The 19,353-nt window shown below is 38.3% G+C and overlaps 1 protein-coding gene across 2 annotated transcripts in view; it reads left to right on the top strand.

The window, feature by feature from the left end:
* The window catches only part of adcy5 (adenylate cyclase 5), a 119,640-nt gene extending 109,931 nt beyond the window's left edge, over positions 1-9,709 (top strand). For both annotated transcript variants that reach the window (XM_051711047.1, XM_051711046.1), the window contains exons 11-21: positions 750-847; positions 1,310-1,397; positions 3,011-3,127; positions 3,855-4,019; positions 4,608-4,783; positions 5,429-5,449; positions 5,686-5,818; positions 6,572-6,835; positions 8,623-8,827; positions 9,136-9,260; positions 9,568-9,709. In XM_051711047.1, coding sequence (XP_051567007.1) covers positions 750-847; positions 1,310-1,397; positions 3,011-3,127; positions 3,855-4,019; positions 4,608-4,783; positions 5,429-5,449; positions 5,686-5,818; positions 6,572-6,835; positions 8,623-8,827; positions 9,136-9,260; positions 9,568-9,696 — 1,521 coding nt within the window. In that variant the 3' untranslated portion in view covers positions 9,697-9,709. The remainder of the gene's footprint in view (positions 1-749; positions 848-1,309; positions 1,398-3,010; positions 3,128-3,854; positions 4,020-4,607; positions 4,784-5,428; positions 5,450-5,685; positions 5,819-6,571; positions 6,836-8,622; positions 8,828-9,135; positions 9,261-9,567) is intronic.
* Positions 9,710-19,353: the final 9,644 nt, after the last annotated feature.

Below are 19,353 nucleotides of genomic sequence, written 5' to 3'. Positions count from 1 at the left end.
CAACATATATGTAGATTTTCCCCATATGTAACTTTTTTTCTCAAACTAGCAAACACTTCAAATAGTGTTTACAGCTGACTTAAAAGATTAGTTCATACACAATTAAAATGTTATCATCATTTGCTCACCTTTATGTTCCATACCTGTATGATTTTCTGTCTTTCTTTGAACACAAAGGGAAATGTTTTGTGCAGTGTTTTCCATACCATGAATGTGGAATGTGATTTTTACTGTCAAGCTAAAAAAAAAAAAAAAAAAAAAAAAAAAGACAAAAAAGCAAATGAGATTTTAGAGTCATGGCAGAGGGGAAGATTTTAATTGAATATTGACTAACATTTTGTTGTCTTCCTCAAAAAAGCTATCTTATGGCTTAGAAAGACTTGGAATATTGCACACAGGTCATACAGACTACTCCTCTGATACTTTTATGGTGCTTTTTGTCCTTTTTGGAGCTTTTATTGTAAGGAAAACAATATATACAAAATAACTCCTTTTTTATTCAATGAAAGAAAGAAAGTTACGCAGATTTGGTACAACATGAGGGTCAAATAATGTCAGAATTTTTTTTTTTTTTTTTTTTTTTTTTTACTGATAGAACCATAAATATTGCCTGAATGTTTCGTTTTCAAATGTTTTTGAAATAATTTTAAGTAAACACACCATAAAATACTGTATGCATACACAGTTGTTCACAGCTTGCTTACACATGTCAATCAAACTGTATTTGTAACCCCTCCATCTTTTGTCAGTACTCCAAACAGGTAGACTCCAGGTTTGGAGCATACGTAGCCTGCGCATCCCTTGTCTTTTTATTCATCTGCTTCATTCAGATCGTCATTGTACCACAGTAAGTACAGTTCAAACCTATACAATTCCTTTCCTTTTTGGTCCATTCAAGCAAGACAAGTAGACAAGATTTAGTTTGAATCAGAATGAGAATGGCTTTGTCATACACACAGAAGTCGAGACTTTCATTCATTTTGACTTGTTGAAAAGGTGAAGACAGTCAGTACCTGAAGAGCCAGAACAGTGAAAGCAGGTCTCTGTTAATTCTCAGACCCTCAGCTCATACACACTAAGGGTATTTCTACAATGGCATCGCTAACCAAAAAGCCTTTGCTTGTGTGTGATGCCGCATTCATGTCTATAGGTGTTGGTATAAAGTCCAAGACCACTGTTATATTGGTCAGCGAAACATAAACAAAAAACTACTTAGGATACCTTTAAGTGGCCTTCTCCCAGTTGTACTCTCTGGGTTCTAATTGTCATTCACCTGCTTCCCTGTCTACACCATTGTGTTGTTCCACAGCTCGGAGCTGATGGTGGGCTTCTATATACTTTGTCTGGTCCTCCTGATGGCTGTCATGTTCATCTCGGCCATTTACTCTTGTTTTGGGGTGAGTGATCCTTCTTTAAGATAAACTCTTAGAAGAAATAGTTGTGATATGCAGTCCTGACAACAACACAGCTCTCAGAAAAACCCATCCCCACACTGAAACCCCTAATGAGTTGACTTTACTCAATAGATTGAGTAAACTTGTTCCCTCTATTGAATTAAGTAATGGTGTCTCCAAAATGTGTGTAGTTAAGTTCACTTAACTTGGGATTCATATAGAATGAACTTAACTATTGAAGTTAAGGTAACTAGATGCAAGTAGAATCAACTCAGAATTGCTATTAAATATTGTTGTTTCTACTTAATAATTTTTTGTTAAATTGACTCAAATGTAGATCATACAATAACACTTGATTATAACCAATTCTAGAATACTTAATAACAACTATTAAAGTGCCCCCATACTGTAAATTCCTTTTGACCAAGGAAGCATAATTAAATAATTCAAGTGCAAGGGATTATGGGTATTCCCCATAGCCTCAATTTTGTACTCAATTGTTTGAGTTAACATTTAAAATCTTAAGTCTATAAATTTTTAAGATAAATAAATTCAAGGAACATAGATGTTTAAGTTATGAGCCCAAAACTTGACATTTCAAGTAATGTATAATTAAGACAACTTGATTTTTCCAGTAATGACAACATTAGAGTTTACAGTGCAACAATGCATATTAGGGGGCCTGGGTAGTTCAGCGAGTTTTGACACCGACTACCACCTCTGGAGTCGCGAGTTAAAATCCAAGGCATGCTTAGTGACTCCAGCCAGGATTCCTAAGCAACCAAATTGGCCCGGTTGCTAGGGAGGGTAGAGTCACATGGGGTAACCTCCTCGTGGTCGCGATTAGTGGTTCTCGCTTTCAGTGGGGTGCATGGTAAGTTGTGTGTGGATCGTGGAGAGTAGCATTAGTCTCCACATGTGGAGTCTCTGTGGTGTCATGCACGACGTGCCACATGATAAGATGTACGGATTGACGGTATCAGAAGCGGAGGCAACTGAGACTTGTCCTCCACCACCCAGATTGAGGTGAGTAACCACGCCACCACGAGGACCTACTAAGTAGTGGGAATTGGGCATTCCAAATTGGGAGAAAAGGGGATTAAATGCATTTTAACACATCCTTCACATACCCTCACGCACTCACAGACACATCATCGCTAACGGCATTCAAATTTCCCAATGCTGTAAACAAACTCCACTGAAGTAACCCAAGCTGGTTTGAATGATATTGTGCCTTTAGCTGTGTATAACTTTGAGCAGGTTTCTAGAGACAGTGTGTCACAAAAGCTGACAGCCCTTTTGTGCACACTTAGGTGGAACGATCATTACACTGCTACATGGGCAGCTCGGGTGTCTAATGAGGACCTGCAGGTCTCTTAGCCAAAGGCCTTTCTATCCTTAGAGATGCTGTGGAATTAGACTACCTAAACTTCCCTAACCATGAAAAGTATTTTATAAAAGCCTCTAAATCTCCATGAAACCACTTCCACAAAATAACAGACTAAATGTGAACATGATGAGGTGTTGGTTGTGATGCCTGTGTTGAAGGAACTATTTTAAATAGTTATTATACACTATACAATGGGCTGATATTTAATAATTCTCTCTTCTGACAGTTTTTCCCTGTGCCTCTGCAAACTGTGTCCAAACGGATTGTTCAGTCCAGACTCAACAGCACCCTGGTGGGGGTTTTTACAATCCTCCTGGTCTTTCTCTCCGCTTTCATTAACATTGTGAGTCCCCGTAAAGACTTTTGTAGAAGTCTTTATTTTAAGATTGATGGTATAAATTCCCCTGATATTTAGTTTATTCTGTGGAGCTTTATTGTCATTTGTGATATACTGCATACAGTATCAGATATAGAGAAAGCCATTAAAACTGAACTATTCTGTACCACTAGTGGCACCAAATGGAATAGCAAATATATATACTAAGGCCAAAAGTAGTTGTTATCTCAAGACAAGACAGAATTATAATAATAATGCATGGCCACTTTTGGATTTTGTATGTTTGGAAACAATTATTATTACACTGACCACTCAGAATCTAGCATTCCAGAGAGCAATTGCTTCATTCTGCAGTCAAACATTTTTGTACAATGACCCTTAAACCATTTGATTTACCATCATCTCAGGTCTCATAATAAAATAAGTTAAGCTGAAGTCAATATTTCATGTCCATTTATTTATTTAAGTAGCTGTGTAATAATATACAGTAAGTTGGTGATCATCACATTTATATTTATATTTTTCCTGACTTATTATTCCTGATTTAAAGTATCCAATTCCATTTGGTGCCGGTAGAGGTGCAGAAATTACACACTTAACTTTCAAGTTGTTCGCTTTTGACATTGAAGTATTTCAGAGTTTGTTAATGACCTTTTTCTGTAGTGATGTTTTGTAAAGTCTGAGTAAATGTGATGTAAATTTATCTGAGAAAATGTCTTTCTCTGTCCGTTAGTTCAACTGCAGTATGGATGACCTGAAGACATGTATAGGGCAGGAGTTTAATATCAGCGCCAGTGAAGTGAATGCTTGCCATGTCCGCAGCTCTTCCTTTAACTACTCTCTCTGGTCTCAGGACAGCCTGTGCAACAGCTTGTCACCCACCTGCAATTTCCCAGAGGTGGGGCACTGTTCTCAGATCAGTTTAGTTATTCACTCAGCATGCAGACTAAATGCATAGGCCTAAGGGCTCAATAATATGTTTGACGGAATATAATATAGGCCTATATGTGTGTGTGTGTGTGTGTGTGTACAGGTTTCACTATATTTGTGAGTGCCAGATTTTTACACTTTAGGTGGTCCTCACTAGTAAAAAAAATAAATAAAAAAAATAAAGGCTCATAAATCGGCCAAATCTTGTTTAGCTTTAAATCTACTGATGTGCACAGGTTTCTGTGAGGGTTAGGTTTAGGGGTAGGGTTAGGGTTAGGGAATAGAAAATATAATTAGCCTGCTATGAAATCAGTGGAAGTCTATGAGATGTCCTCACTTAAATGGTGAAACAAACCTGTGTGTGTGTGTGTGTGTGTGTGTGTGTGTTAAGTATACATTAGTATACTCTATGGCACACTTTTCCATCAGTTTTGTCAACTGGTCTGGGCTATTGGGCCATCCTTATTGTTGAGCCTTGACTACTACAAAATGCTTGTCTTTTGATTAATCATACATGGACTGAGTTAGAGACTGTGTTTCTCTCCTGTGTCTACAGTACTTCTCCTCATGTGTGTTGCTGAGCTTGCTGGCGTGCTCAGTGTTCCTGCAGGTCAGCAGTATTGGGAAACTCTTCCTCATGCTCTTCATTGAGATCTTGTATGTGCTCATCATTGAGGTACCTGAGGTCAGCCTGTTTGACAATGTGGATCTGCTGGTCATGGCCAATGCTATGTGAGTATCTGTTTTTCCATCTGTTTTTCCATCTGTGATTGAGCCAGACAGGCCACACTCCTGGCTCAACATCTTTTGTTTGTCCTGGAACAACATTTCTGTCAAGCAATCACTTTTACAAACCCTAACCATAACTAGGGCTAGAAGATATAGCTATAACAATTATTTTAAGCCTTTTGATGATATTTGATATATATATATTTGGAAATGTATGTATTTGTGGGAATTATTTTTCAGTCAGAGGAACCATCAATTCAACCAAACAGCTGTTTTAGCTGAGTAGGTTCTAAATGTTTAATGTACTAAAAAAGGTCAAAATCTTGTTAAAAATAATCAAGGTATGTTTTCCACATTTTCAATTAAATAACAGGAGACATGATATTCAATTATTTGCATTTATTTGCATCTGTCTGTCTATCTATCTATCTATCTATCTATCTGTCTGCATGCCTGCCTGCCTGCCTGCCTGTCTACTGTACCTATCTATCTTTCTGTCTGTCTATCTGTCTCACTCTCTCTCTCTCTCTCAAATAGGTATTTGGTGATTTGATTAAGGGCAGTTTTATAGAATTCATCTTGAAGATAAAGCGTTGACTGTTCTGTTCTGTCCCTCTGATACATTTTCTTTTGTCTTTGTGTTCACAGCGAATACATCAATGGAACAAGGTAAGATCAGTCAACAAAATGGAAACCGTGAGCTGTTGTTTTAATTGCAAAACTAAAATGATCGTTGTCACCATACAAGTAAATGTGCACGAGCATGTTGCCATTTATTGTCGTGCTATGGTAATCATGGTCTTTGGTAGTAGATAGCATGCATTTGATTTGATTTAACACCTTAAATCTTCATGGTATATCATTTTAGTGTGAAATTGTTGACACTGTGGCTCTGTGTTTTGTAGCTGTGTGACAGACACGCGGGTTCCTCTGAAGATCATCACTCCAGTCGTCATCACGGTCTTTGTGCTGGCACTGTACCTTCATGCACAGCAGGTGGAGTCCACTGCAAGACTGGACTTTCTCTGGAAGTTACAGGTGTGTTTATACAGTGGCCCTAAGAGATTGTTTGGACACTTAAGCCACATCTACAAATATGTGAATATCATTGATTAGATAAAAAAAAAAAAAAAAAAAGGAAAGATATCACTTTTCAAGCAAAACACTTCACAAAAGAAATTTGATGGGTTTTAAGTAATAAATTAGTTATAATTTTCTAATTGAAGACAAAATGTATTTGGATACTTTCTGGTTGTCAGCTTAATTGAACATGTCTGTTGCTAATGTTATGCACAAAACATGTGGTTACTCTTCTACAGCACCTGTATGGCTTGATGGGAACTAAAAATTACCTTGGGGAAAGTTCTTAAAAGTTAGTTCTTAAAAAATCTTTAGCATCATTTGTTTGCAAATGCTGCTTTGATATTTTATATTTTATATCTAAACCAATGAAATCCATACATTTTAACTGTGGCTGAAGTGTCCATTTTTAGGGGCCACTGCACATGTATGCCGCTTTAATGGTGAAGATCCTTTTTGAAAGACTGTTAAATATAAACACTTGTTTTTACATTTTCCTGTTCAATTAAATCATGTTTCTGACTAATTTTTACCACTCTAGCCTCTGTTTGTCTCACGAATGGACTCTACCTAACCTATATCTGAATGTGTTACTCTTGTGTACAGCAAACCATTGGCCCTGACATAATCTACTTGTTGCTTTACTGTTCTTTCTGTTATTTGTGACAAGATCCTCTTTGGGTGTAATCAGCATTTCCCTCTTTGTCATAGGCTACAGAGGAGAAGGAGGAGATGGAGGAACTTCAGGCCTACAACCGTCGGCTTCTCCACAACATCTTACCCAAAGATGTGGCCGCACACTTCTTGGCACGCGAGCGGCGGAACGATGAGCTGTATTATCAATCGTGTGAATGTGTGGCTGTGATGTTTGCCTCCATCAGCAACTTCTCTGAGTTCTATGTGGAGCTGGAGGCCAACAATGAAGGTGTGGAGTGCTTGAGACTACTCAACGAGATCATCGCTGACTTCGACGAGGTAAAGTAGATCTCTGACAAACCTCAGGAACCCTAAGATGCTTTCTAACAATTTACAACAAATGTTTGATGTCATCTGATTACAAAGTAATAAGTTACTGTAATCTAATTACTTTTAGTCAAAAAGAACATTACAAATATAGACATTATTTTGAATTCATTGAGCGGACAAACAAAACTTTTCTGTGAAAATATTTTAGAAAGTAACTTCACTGAAAAGTAATCACATTACAAATTACTTTTAAGCAATCAGTAAAGTAGTCTGATTACAATTTTAAAGAAGTAATTAGTCATTTATAGTGGAGTAATATTTCTGAGAAAATGCCCCCGGCACAGTCAAGGTGAAGTACTTCTTCGTTCTCTGTGCTCAGAGGCAAAAAGAGGTTTGAAACAGCTGAACAACGACATACTGTTTGCGTACAGACACTGTCCACACCACTGAGTGAGGCACTTAGAGGAACATTTAAATATGAGGACACACAAAACTTCATGCAAAACATCAACTAATATGACATTATGATGTGTTATCAGTGACTTCAATTTGTCATTCGATGAGTAGAATTCACACGAGATAAGTAAAAGTAGCTGTATCAACTACTCGATGATGATTTAAAGTATTATGCTCTGTTATTGTAATGTATGATGACACCGATACTACTGCAAAGAAGGGTGTATAAAAGAGTGTTAACGGGTAGAATACAGACTAAGAATGATGATAAAAGACATATCTCACTTTGGGCAGATGTGTGAATGGCTTTCAGCTGCAGAATGCACATGAGTGAAGAAGCATATCAAGAGTGAATGTGCACTTAAGAGTATTTGAGTAGATTTGATCATACAGGTGTAGGTAAATTTGCACCAGCTCAGAGCTAAATGACATGTTTTAAGTACAAAGTGCTTTCTTCTTTAATTTTCTACTTTAAAATCTTTTTTATTTAAGGACTAGACTGAACCTGCATCTTCATATCTTTCCAAATAGTTTGATTTTTTAGAAATGTATATATTTAAAGTAAATACGGAACACTGTTTGCAACCCATTTTACTTCTATAATCTGATGTATTTGCGAGTGAAGAAGGATATTTCTATCAGGAAGACTCGCAGACTTGAGTGAAATATAAGATGACATTTATTTGAATATAAAACAGAGATGTAATGTTTCTTTGTGGCGTAAGCCCCGTCTGGTGGTCCGAAGAAGTTGTATTCGGAACAGTCATATCCTGCCGGAGACAGGAGGCAGGGGCGAGGAGCCTACCCCCGTGCAGGACGGGACTCAACTGGTGGTGGTGGGGTGGTGGAGGTTGCCGTGTTAGAACACTGAAACAGCAATGTGATAGATTGTGAGCAGACTTATAAAGCAATGGCTTACATGTGATTTGCAAGGAGTTACCTAGCTAATGGTGTGATGATGTATAGCTGCTAGTCATCCTGCTAGAACTACGCTGCACTTACATTCATCGCTAGGTGAGACTTGATTTTAAATGGACTAAATGGATCATGTTGTTGGAGAGGATGGGTTATAAAATCCTGGATGGGATGAAAAATCCAGAGGGATCTGTGACATCAGCCAAAAAAAGGAAAGCTGTTTCAGGGGTGGAGCAAGTTTTTACATTTTGTTCAAATATTATAAAAAAAAATAAAAAATTGGAATAATGTGCAGTGATTAATAGTGCACAATAAGACCAGAAATATGCATTAAAATATAAATATTTGCTGACTTGTTGACTTTAATATGTTTTATCTTCTGGATGGAATTCATCACCTTGAACATCAATTCACTTGCTTTACAGATCATTAGTGAGGATCAGTTTCGTCAACTTGAAAAGATCAAAACCATTGGCAGCACATACATGGCTGCATCTGGCCTTAATGACTCCACCTACGATAAGGCGGGAAGGTCGCACATTCGCGCTCTGGCTGACTACGCCATGCGCCTTATGGACCAGATGAAGTACATCAATGAGCACTCTTTTAATAACTTCAAAATGAAGATTGGTAAGGATTTGGCTACAAACCAATCTGTTGAAAGTTCATTCAAATGGGGTATTTTATAAAACAGGTGCCTTTTCCATTTCGAAAAGGGGCATTTTAAAGTACATTCTGTAAGATTTTACACATTCTATCAGACCAAGATTCCATTGTGGTCAGCCATTCATCATAACTATTCATATTCATTATTTACACATATTTTAATGAGGGACTCAAAAGGCACCCATTTCATAGAATAATCCAAATGGTAATTTTACTATTGTCGAATGAGAAGCATGTTGTCAAAAGAGTTCATAAATTGCCCTATACTGTAGGTCTCAACATGGGTCCCGTCGTGGCTGGTGTCATAGGGGCCCGTAAACCGCAATATGATATATGGGGGAATACTGTGAACGTAGCCAGCCGGATGGACAGCACTGGGGTACCTGAAAGAATCCAGGTGAGATGTGGGCAGTTTTTTGCATGTTTATTCATACATAATGAAGATAATTACAAATCATGATCATCAGAAAAATCATAGAAATCAACAAAAAAAAAAATTCAACCTGTACCAGTTATTGACCAATAACATAATATACAGCAAATATATTGTTTTGTTTCTGCATATGCATTATGGATATTTTTATATTATTTTACCTTTTTAATAACCTGGTTCATGTAATTATGTACCATCTTACAACTGTATTTTCTCATTTAAAAAAAAAGTCTTCCATCCTTTACACATGCTCATGTTCTCTCTATATCAGGTCACAACAGACCTCTACCAGGTTCTCAGCTCATATAACTACACACTTGAGTGCAGAGGGGTTGTTAAAGTGAAGGGCAAAGGAGAAATGACCACCTACTTTCTAAATGGAGGACCCAACACCAGTTAACACTCTAACAGCATCTGACATTCAGAACGTTTGAGATGACATGGGGAGCAGACACCAGGGGCTGGGCCAGGCTGTTGACAGGCATCTTCCTGGAAGAATCAGAAAAGGATTTGTTCAGAAAACAGCCCTCACCCAATCAGCATATGACCCTTTGCACACTGAGACTTCCTGTAGGATTAACGGTGGGCTAGGCCCCCTTTATATAAGGTATGGAACAGCTCAGAAGGATAGTCCATCCACAGAGACAAGGTCATATGAAGAGACCAAAGAAACAAAGGAATCTCAAGGCATACAAAGCAGTTTCTCCAGACTTATATATCTTAAATTGCCAAGAGAGGACAGATGTGCCTGACTTTGGCTCTGTCAGGTAATAAGGGTGGCAGGACTGTGTTCCTATTTGACCGACTGATTCTGGCGGCTCCAAAACAAAACTGCATAAAAACAATGAAGCCTAAAAACCTGTAAAACACAGCTGTTTTATGTGTATATAATTCAACTGTGTGTGTGTGAAGAGTCCTGTTTTTACAGTCCTGTTGTGTGTGCAACACTGATTAGGTGATATCACAATACATAGATTTATCACTATAAGCTAATACATGGGTAGAAGGCCATAGTGGGTACAGCAGCGCTATAAACCTGTTATGGTTTCCTGAACTCTTATGCAGCGACTGTGGTTGTTACTGGTCAGGGAGCTAGAGTCGACAGTATTACCTCTCTGAGTGCTATAGAGTCGAGAACGCTACTGCTATGTTATTGTGTGTCCCAAACACACACACTTACATTCACACTCACACACACACTGAATACACTTTTAAGAACAGAGGAAAATACCCAAATGTGGCTGTCTTTGTATTTTGAACATTTTATATTTGACTGCAAAAGCCAAAATGTGTCAAAGCTATTTTAGATTATATATTTTGTACAATAACATATATATGATGTCTATAAACACCAATGTGTGTGTGTGTGTGTGTGGAGTGCTGCATATATATATATGTGTGTGTGTGTGTGTGTGTGTGTGTGTGTGTGTGTGTGTGTGTGTGTGTGTGTGTGTGTATATATATATACACACACACACACACACACACACACACCTTATGGAACACTACAATCCTGCACATTTTTAAGTGGTGGGGGAGGTTTTTAAATGTCTGTAAATTATCTATCACCCTTTATGTCTTTGCATCCATTTGGGGGATGGGGGGAATGAGTAGCTGGCCTTGTAACTAAGTAAACTGAAAATGCTTTGCCTTTCTTCAAAAAGGGTTTCGGTATCCTGTGAAGTACACTACAATGTAATTCCAAGTTGAAAATGGATTTGCAGAAGGGGAAATAGCAATTGAGTGTTTCAGAACAGCCACAGTCGTTTAAAGCTTGGCAAACACATGTGCAAACATTGATTTGCGCATTGTGTTTAGGGTGTATGGATGAGTTTGGACCCTCTAGGGCAGTATTATTTAACTCCAGTACTGGAGGGCCACCTTCCTGCATAGTTTAGTTCCAACCTTAATCAAACACACCTGCCTGTAATATTCAAGTAATTATTAAGACCTCGAATAGCTGGTTCAGGTGTGATTGTAAAGAGTTGAAGCTAAACTCAGCAGAATGGTGACCTTTCAGAACTGGAGTTGAAATGCTTGCTCCAGGGAAATGTTTTCTGTTATACCACATTCTTTGCCATTTTTGCACTGCAGCTTGACCAGCTTTCCATTCTCGCGCAGTTCGGTCTGATGGTACGACAAAATGAATGTCCATTTTCTCCAATGAGGCCTCTATATATATATATATATATATATATATATATATATATATATACAGGTGCATCTCAATAAATTAGAATGTCGTGGAAAAGTTCATTTATTTCAGTAATTCAACTCAAATTGTGAAACTCGTGTATTAAATAAATTAAATGCACACAGACTGAAGTAGTTTAAGTCTTTGGTTCTTTTAATTGTGATGATTTTGGCTCACATTTAACAAAAACCCACCAATTCACTATCTCAAAAAATTAGAATATGGTGACATGCCAGTCAGCTAATCAACTCAAAACACCTGCAAAGGTTTCCTGAGCCTTCAAAATGGTCTCTCAGTTTGGTTCACTAGGCTACACAATCATGGGGAAGACTGCTGATCTGACAGTTGTCCAGAAGACAATCATTGACACCCTTCACAAGGAGGGTGAGCCACAAACATTCATTGCCAAAGAAGCTGGCTGTTCACAGAGTGCTGTATCCAAGCATGTTAACAGAAAGTTGAGTGGAAGGAAAAAGTGTGGAAGAAAAAGATGCACAACCAACCGAGAGAACCACAGCCTTATGATTGTCAAGAAAAATCAATTCAAGAATTTGGGTGAACTTCACAAGGAATGGACTGAGGCTGGGGTCAAGGCATCAAGAGCCACCACACACAGACATGTCAAGGAATTTGGCTACAGTTGTTGTATTCCTCTTGTTAAGCCACTCCTGAACCACAGACAGCGTCAGAGGCGTCTTACCTGGGCTAAGGAGAAGAAGAACTGGACTGTTGCCCAGTGGTCCAAAGTCCTCTTTTCAGATGAGAGCAAGTTTTGTATTTCATTTGGAAACCAAGGTCCTAGAGTCTGGAGGAAGGGTGGAGAAGCTCATAGCCCAAGTTGCTTGAAGTCCAGTGTTAAGTTTCCACAGTCTGTGATGATTTGGGGTGCAATGTCATCTGCTGGTGTTGGTCCATTGTGTTTTTTGAAAACCAAAGTCACTGCACCCGTTTACCAAGAAATTTTGGAGCACTTCATGCTTCCTTCTGCTGACCAGCTTTTTAAAGATGCTGATTTCATTTTCCAGCAGGATTTGGCACCTGCCCACACTGCCAAAAGCACCAAAAGTTGGTTAAATGACCATGGTGTTGGTGTGCTTGACTGGCCAGCAAACTCACCAGACCTGAACCCCATAGAGAATCTATGGGGTATTGTCAAGAGGAAAATGAGAAACAAGAGACCAAAAAATGCAGATGAGCTGAAGGCCACTGTCAAAGAAACCTGGGCTTCCATACCACCTCAGCAGTGCCACAAACTGATCGCCTCCATGCCACGCCGAATTGAGGCAGTAATTAAAGCAAAAGGAGCCCCTACCAAGTATTGAGTACATATACAGTAAATGAACATACTTTCCAGAAGGCCAACAATTCACTAAAAATGTTTTTTTATTGGTCTTATGATGTATTCTAATTTTTTGAGATAGTGAATTGGTGGGTTTTTGTTAAATGTGAGCCAAAATCATCACAATTAAAAGAACCAAAGACTTAAACTACTTCAGTCTGTGTGCATTGAATTTATTTAATACACGAGTTTCACAATTTGAGTTGAATTACTGAAATAAATGAACTTTTCCACGACATTCTAATTTATTGAGATGCACCTGTATATATATAAAAGAAACGTCCCTTTTTCAGGACACTGTATTTTAAATATAATTTTGTGAAAATCCAAATAACTTTACAGATCTTTATTGTAAAGGGTTTAAACAATGTTTTCCATGCTTGTTCAATGAACCATTAACAATTAATGAATGCATCTGTGGAACGGTCGTTAAGACACTAACAGCTTACAGACGGTAGGCAATTAAGGTCACAGTTATAAAAACTTAGGACACTAAAGAAACCTTTCTACTGACTCTGGAAAAACACCAAAAGTAAGATGCCCAGGGTCCCTGCTCATCTGCGTGAATGTGCCTTAGGCATGCTGCATGGAGGCATGAGGACTGCAGATGTGGCCAGGGCAATAAATTGCAATGTCTGTACTGTGAGACGCCTAAGACAGTGCTACAGGGAGACAGGAAGGAGAGCTGATCGACCTCGCAGTGGCAGACCACATGTAACAACACCTGCACAAGATCAGTACATCCGAATATCACACCTGCGGGACAGGTACAGGATGGCAACAACAACTGCCCGAGTTACACCAGGAATGCACAGTCCCTCCATCAGTGCTCAGACTGTCTGCAATAGGCTGAGAGAGACTGGACTGAGGGCTTGTAGGCCTGTTGTAAGGCAGGTCCTTACCAGACAACACCGGCAACAATGTCGCCTATGGGCACAAACCCACCTTCACTGGACCAGGCAGGACTGGCAAAAAGTGTTCTTCACTGATGAGTCGTGGTTTTGCCTCACCAGGGGTGATGGTCGGACTCGTGTTTATCGTCGAAGGAATGAGCATTACACCAAGGCCAAATATTTACACACGTTAAGTTTGCTGAAAAGAAAAGCAAGGAAAGTGAGAGGACGTTTCTTTTTTTACTGAGTTCATATATATATATTAGCCATACTCCAAGAGTTTTTTTTTAATGATTGTTTCAGATCTTTAGTGTAAGAATGGCAAAGAACATTCAGACAGGATTACAATATAATGTGTAATAATCAGCATTTCCCAAGCCTGTCTCAAACATGTGCTATCAAACATTAAACTCAACTATTTGTTCCTGTTATCACTTCTCAAACTTGGACCCAGTTGGGCTTCCAGAGTCACCTCAGACTTTACTTTCCCCAGCGCTATTTTCTTGCCAATGATTTTAAAATAAAACCTGGTTGAATGTTTATGTAATTCATGTCATGATGGTTTTTTTTTTTTTTTTTTTTTTTGCTAGGTGATGTAGGTGCCCTATGAATCCCTAGGTTAAAATATCCCTAAATTCCATGTCATCCAAATGAAGAAAATATTGAGGTAAAAGATTTATAGTTGTTACCATGTATTCTACCCTGCTGAGTACTGGTGCTTATTATTCAAGTGGTTGATATTTCCAATTCACTAGAGCTACTTCTTGGGTTGTCTTTACTTATCTGCCATCTCAAAACTCAATGGCATTTTTTTTTTTTTTTTTTTTTACATAAAAATAAACCACTACAATATTTAACTTATTCCGAATTCAAGTAGTTATAATTATTACTGTACTAAAATTTCTCTTTTTTATTCTGACATACGATATTTAAGCAATAAGGCACTCAAGGCCATGCTGTATTGTAAATATTGTCACGGCCAAATGGCTTTGTTATGCACAACATGAAGTGGATGAACCAAACCAACCAGCTCTGAGGTGAATCACAACATTACAAAATTTGATTTGAAGCAAAAAAATATGTGAAAATCTTATTGCAAAATATTCTGATATATACAAATATATAAGGACCGGTAAGTTTGAGGGTGAAGGGAGACCGACTCCAGGACGTCATAGGAGTGGGCGGTCACTAATGGGCTTGTTTCGTGGGCTCTGTTGGCCGCGGTTCTCCGATTGGTAAAGCTTTCTCTGCTGGACCATGGGTAATGTAGTTGTTCACCAGGAATAAATTCTGCTATCAAACAGGATTATTCAACAATGAAGTTGAAATAATGCAGACTGATGGCTACAACGGAAGTATATAACATTGATAAACAACCTCAGAGCTCATGGTAGATCTGCATTTAAAGGTTTACAGTGCATCCGGAAAGTACTCACAGCGCTTCACTTTTTCCACATTTTGTTACGTTACAGCCTTATTCCAAAATGGATTAAATTCATTATTTTCCTCAAAATTCTACAAACAATACCCCATAATGACAACGTGAAAGAAGTTTGTTTGAAATCTTTGCAAATTTATTAAAAATAAAAAACGAAAAAAATCACATGTACATAAGTATTCACAGCCTTTGCCATGACACTCAAAATTGAGCTCAGGTGTATCCTGTTTCCACTGATCATCCTTGAGATGTTTCTACAACTTGATTGGAGTCCACCTGTGGTAAATTCAGTTGATTGGACATGATTTGGAAAGGCACACACCTGTCTATATAAGGTCCCACAGTTAACAGTGCATGTCAGAGCACAAACCAAGTCATGAAGTCCAAGGAATTGTCTGTAGACCTCTGAAACTGGATTGTATCAAGGCACAGGTCTGGGGAAGGGTACAGAAAAATGTCTGCAGCATTGAAGGTCCCAATGAGCACAGTGGCCTCCATCATCCATAAATGGAAGAAGTTTGGAACCACCATCTCTGCAGCACTCCACCAATCAGGCCTGTATGGTAGAGTGGCCAGACGGAAGCCACTCCTCAGTAAAAGGCACATGACAGCCCGCCTGGAGTTTGCCAAAAGGCACCTGAAGGACTCTCAGACCATGAGAAGCAAAGATTGAACTCTTTGGCCTGAATGGCAAGCGTCATGTCTGGAGGAAACCAGGCACCGCTCATCACCTGGCCAATACCATCCCTACAGTGAAGCATGGTGGTGGCAGCATCATGCTGTGGGGATGTTTGTCAGCGGCAGGAACTGGGAGACTAGTCAGGATCGAGGGAAAGATGAATGCAGCAATGTACAGAGACATCCTTGATGAAAACCTGCTCCAGAGCGCTCTGAACCTCAGACTGGGGCGAAGGTTCATCTTCCAACAGGACAACGACCCTAAGCACACAGCCAAGATAACAAAGTGGCTACGGGACAACTCTGTGAATGTCCTTGAGTGGCCCAGCCAGAGCCCAGACTTGAACCCGATTGAACATCTCTGGAGAGATCTGAAAATGGCTGTGCACCGACGCTCCCCATCCAACCTGATGGAGCTTGAGAGGTCCTGCAAAGAAGAATGCGAGAAACTGCCCAAAAATAGGTGTGCCAAGCTTGTAGCATCATACTCAAAAAGACTTGAGGCTGTAATTGGTGCCAAAGGTGCTTCAACAAAGTATTGAGCAAAGGCTGTGAATACTTATGTACATATGATTTGTTTTTTTTGTTTTTTTCCTTTTAATAAATTTGCAAAGATTTCAAACAAACTTCTTTCACATTGTCATTATGGGGTATTGTTTGTAGAATTGAGGAAAATAATGAATTTAATCCATTTTGGAATAAGGCTGTAACATAACAAAATGTGGAAAAAGTGAAGCGCTGTGTATACTTTCCGGATGCACTGTATAAGTATTTTATAAGTATGATTTTTTACTTCCGGAACCAGCTGTTGTGCTCTAATGGCATAGCCTCGAGTGCCTTATTGTTTTTATAAAACGGTCACCACATACTAAAAATATTAAGGACAACAATGTTCATTAAAATTTTCTATTTTGTAAGTAAAATCATTAAACTTCATCCTATCGCCAGAAAATAGTTAGGCAACAAAAATGAATAACTGTCAGCTATCCACGGTTTTCAGTAATCGACTACAATGGCGTTGAAATATATGCATATTGAATTGCGATTTTTTTTTTTTTTTTTTATTACTGCTTTTATTTACATACCGAGTTGTGGTTGTAGTTAACGATTTATAACCGCCTTTACATTGCAAAAAAGAGTAACAGATAGCGAGTTATACAGTAGGCCTATGTTTAATCTAACGTTTTACATTATTTATATATATATATAAAGAGTTAATGAGATGATTACGATTATGTATAAGTGATGATTTTATAGTACAAGAGATTATTAACCCAAAAATGGAACACAAAAGGGGATGTTGGGCAGACTGTTAGCCTCTGGAAGCAATGGTAAGGTAAGGTCGCCTGGAAAGTTTAATCATTTTATTTATTGCATTTAATTATCCTATTGTCTCTTGGTGCAGCGTAAAATCAGTGATGTTGCTTTAAATGTCCAGAGGGTGGCAGCAATGCGCTTTCAATTTGTGTCGTTAGTTATTCAATTAATTTCTTACCTCCATTGTGCTTTCTGGAGCTTTTCATTGTACTGACAAGTCATTATAGTCATTTAACGAATCTAAATGAAATTACGCTTGTGGTTTACCAAATAATTTTTTTTCCTTACACATTTTGTCAGCTGTTTATTTGACCATGAATCTGCTGTCCTCACACAATAATTTGAACAAAAATCTGTTGTATTAGTTCTATTTTTTATTTATTTATTTATTTATTTTTTATTTTATTTTTTTTATTGTTAAAGCAATGTAGTAGGGGGAAGAAAAGAAACCCCACAGTGAGCCTGTCTGGCCACACAAGCATGTTATAATTCGCATAATTTCAGTACACTTTCCCCACTGCCAAACCTGACCTTTTTTGTTATCTTATAAAATGTGCCCATGTGGTAAGAGAACCGTTTGATTGCACTTGAATTTAGTCGCTGCATGTGTCCGATCCGGTCAGTTTGACTCAAGTAAAGCGGTTTTATGAAGCATTAAAGAAAGGGCATTGTGCTGGGCGTGAGAATGGCATCTAATTGACATTAAAAACAGCCTTAAAGGCCAAATGGTTTGGGTTTGATCCAGCAGTCAAAAGGTTAGAAAGACCTGAGGTGACTCACAATATAACACAAATCAAAGGAACAAAAACTCAACATAATTTCTCTCCCTGACATACAGCACACTGTACTATGTAGCGATACATTTAGATCAGCAGTGAACAAAATCACAATTATAAAAGAGATGTCGGAAATGTAGAGACTTGGCCTTTTTCTCCACTATCTAAAGTACAAACAGGCCTAAATGGGCTGTGATTTTTGCATACACACAAGCCTACAATGCTTCGCCTGGAACATTAGATTTATTATGGTCATGCTTCTCTGAGTGCAACAAATGACTTTAATAACCACCACCATCATCATCACCAACACCATCTTAATCAGCATCGTTGCAATGCTTCTGATTTGAGAATAGAATGCACCAAAAAAGGGGTCATGACATGCCTTTTTTATTATTTTTATCTTGAGCTTCACTTATCATTTTAGTAAAGTTTTTTACACACAGTCATATATTTGTAAAACATGATCATTTTCCACCCTCATTCTGACCCTCTGTCAGAAACGCTCAGTTTTGGTGCTGCTTCTCCTTTAAGACTTGACAGTGAACGCCCACTGTTGTGATTGGCTCTTAACTGACCTGCTCTCTCCTTGCCATCTCGCTGCTCACCGCCAAAGGGCGGGGCTACGGTAGTTAAAAGGTAACGTAGGCATTGATGTGTTGTTGTGGAGGCAGTCAGATGCAAATGACTACAACAGTGTGACATCACAATGTTGAGGAGGTAGAGAACCAGTCTATTTGGCAGCTTGGTTTCAACAAATGCTCTTTTTGCAGCAAGGTGGAAGTTTTGAATTACAGTTTGTCTTGTAGTACAATAAACTCTTACATGTCAAAAGATCAAGGAAAATGTTTAACTTTTTCATACACATCAGGAAGACTGGGGCTAGTTGTCACTCTTTGTAATGTACACCACTAATTATTTCTCAGTTCAAGTAAAGATATAGACTAGTGGTCGACCGATATGGGTTTTTCTTTGGCCAATAATGATATCTAGAGAGCAAGATGGCTGATATAATTGCTGATAAACAATGCATTTTAACAGCAGCAAATCAGATGTAAACAAAATGTCTAAAGTGAAACACTTATTTTATGCAATATTTACTCAAATTTGCATAAACTTTAAAGAAAAATCATTGAAGCTGAAAATCTTTATTATTCATTGACAAATCTATTGGTAGATTTTGGAACTGACACAAGGGAAAGTTAACGCTTGTTAATCGGCCAACCGAACACTTTGGCCAAAATGGCCAAATATCGGCTGATTAATCAGCCTGGCCAATATATCGGCTACCCAAAACAAAAAAAAAAGTTATTGAAAATTTCTGCTGGTATTTTGCCAGAAAAAAAAAAAAGATCTCTATTCCCTAGTGAGGCGCAGATTATTTATTCCAAATCACCAAAAGTGTCTCTGTGCTGTTTGTTC

Source organism: Myxocyprinus asiaticus, chromosome 11 (assembly GCF_019703515.2).
Source record: "Myxocyprinus asiaticus isolate MX2 ecotype Aquarium Trade chromosome 11, UBuf_Myxa_2, whole genome shotgun sequence".
In the NCBI taxonomy this organism is placed as follows: domain Eukaryota; kingdom Metazoa; phylum Chordata; class Actinopteri; order Cypriniformes; family Catostomidae; genus Myxocyprinus; species Myxocyprinus asiaticus.
This window is presented reverse-complemented; position numbering and strand designations above follow the sequence as displayed.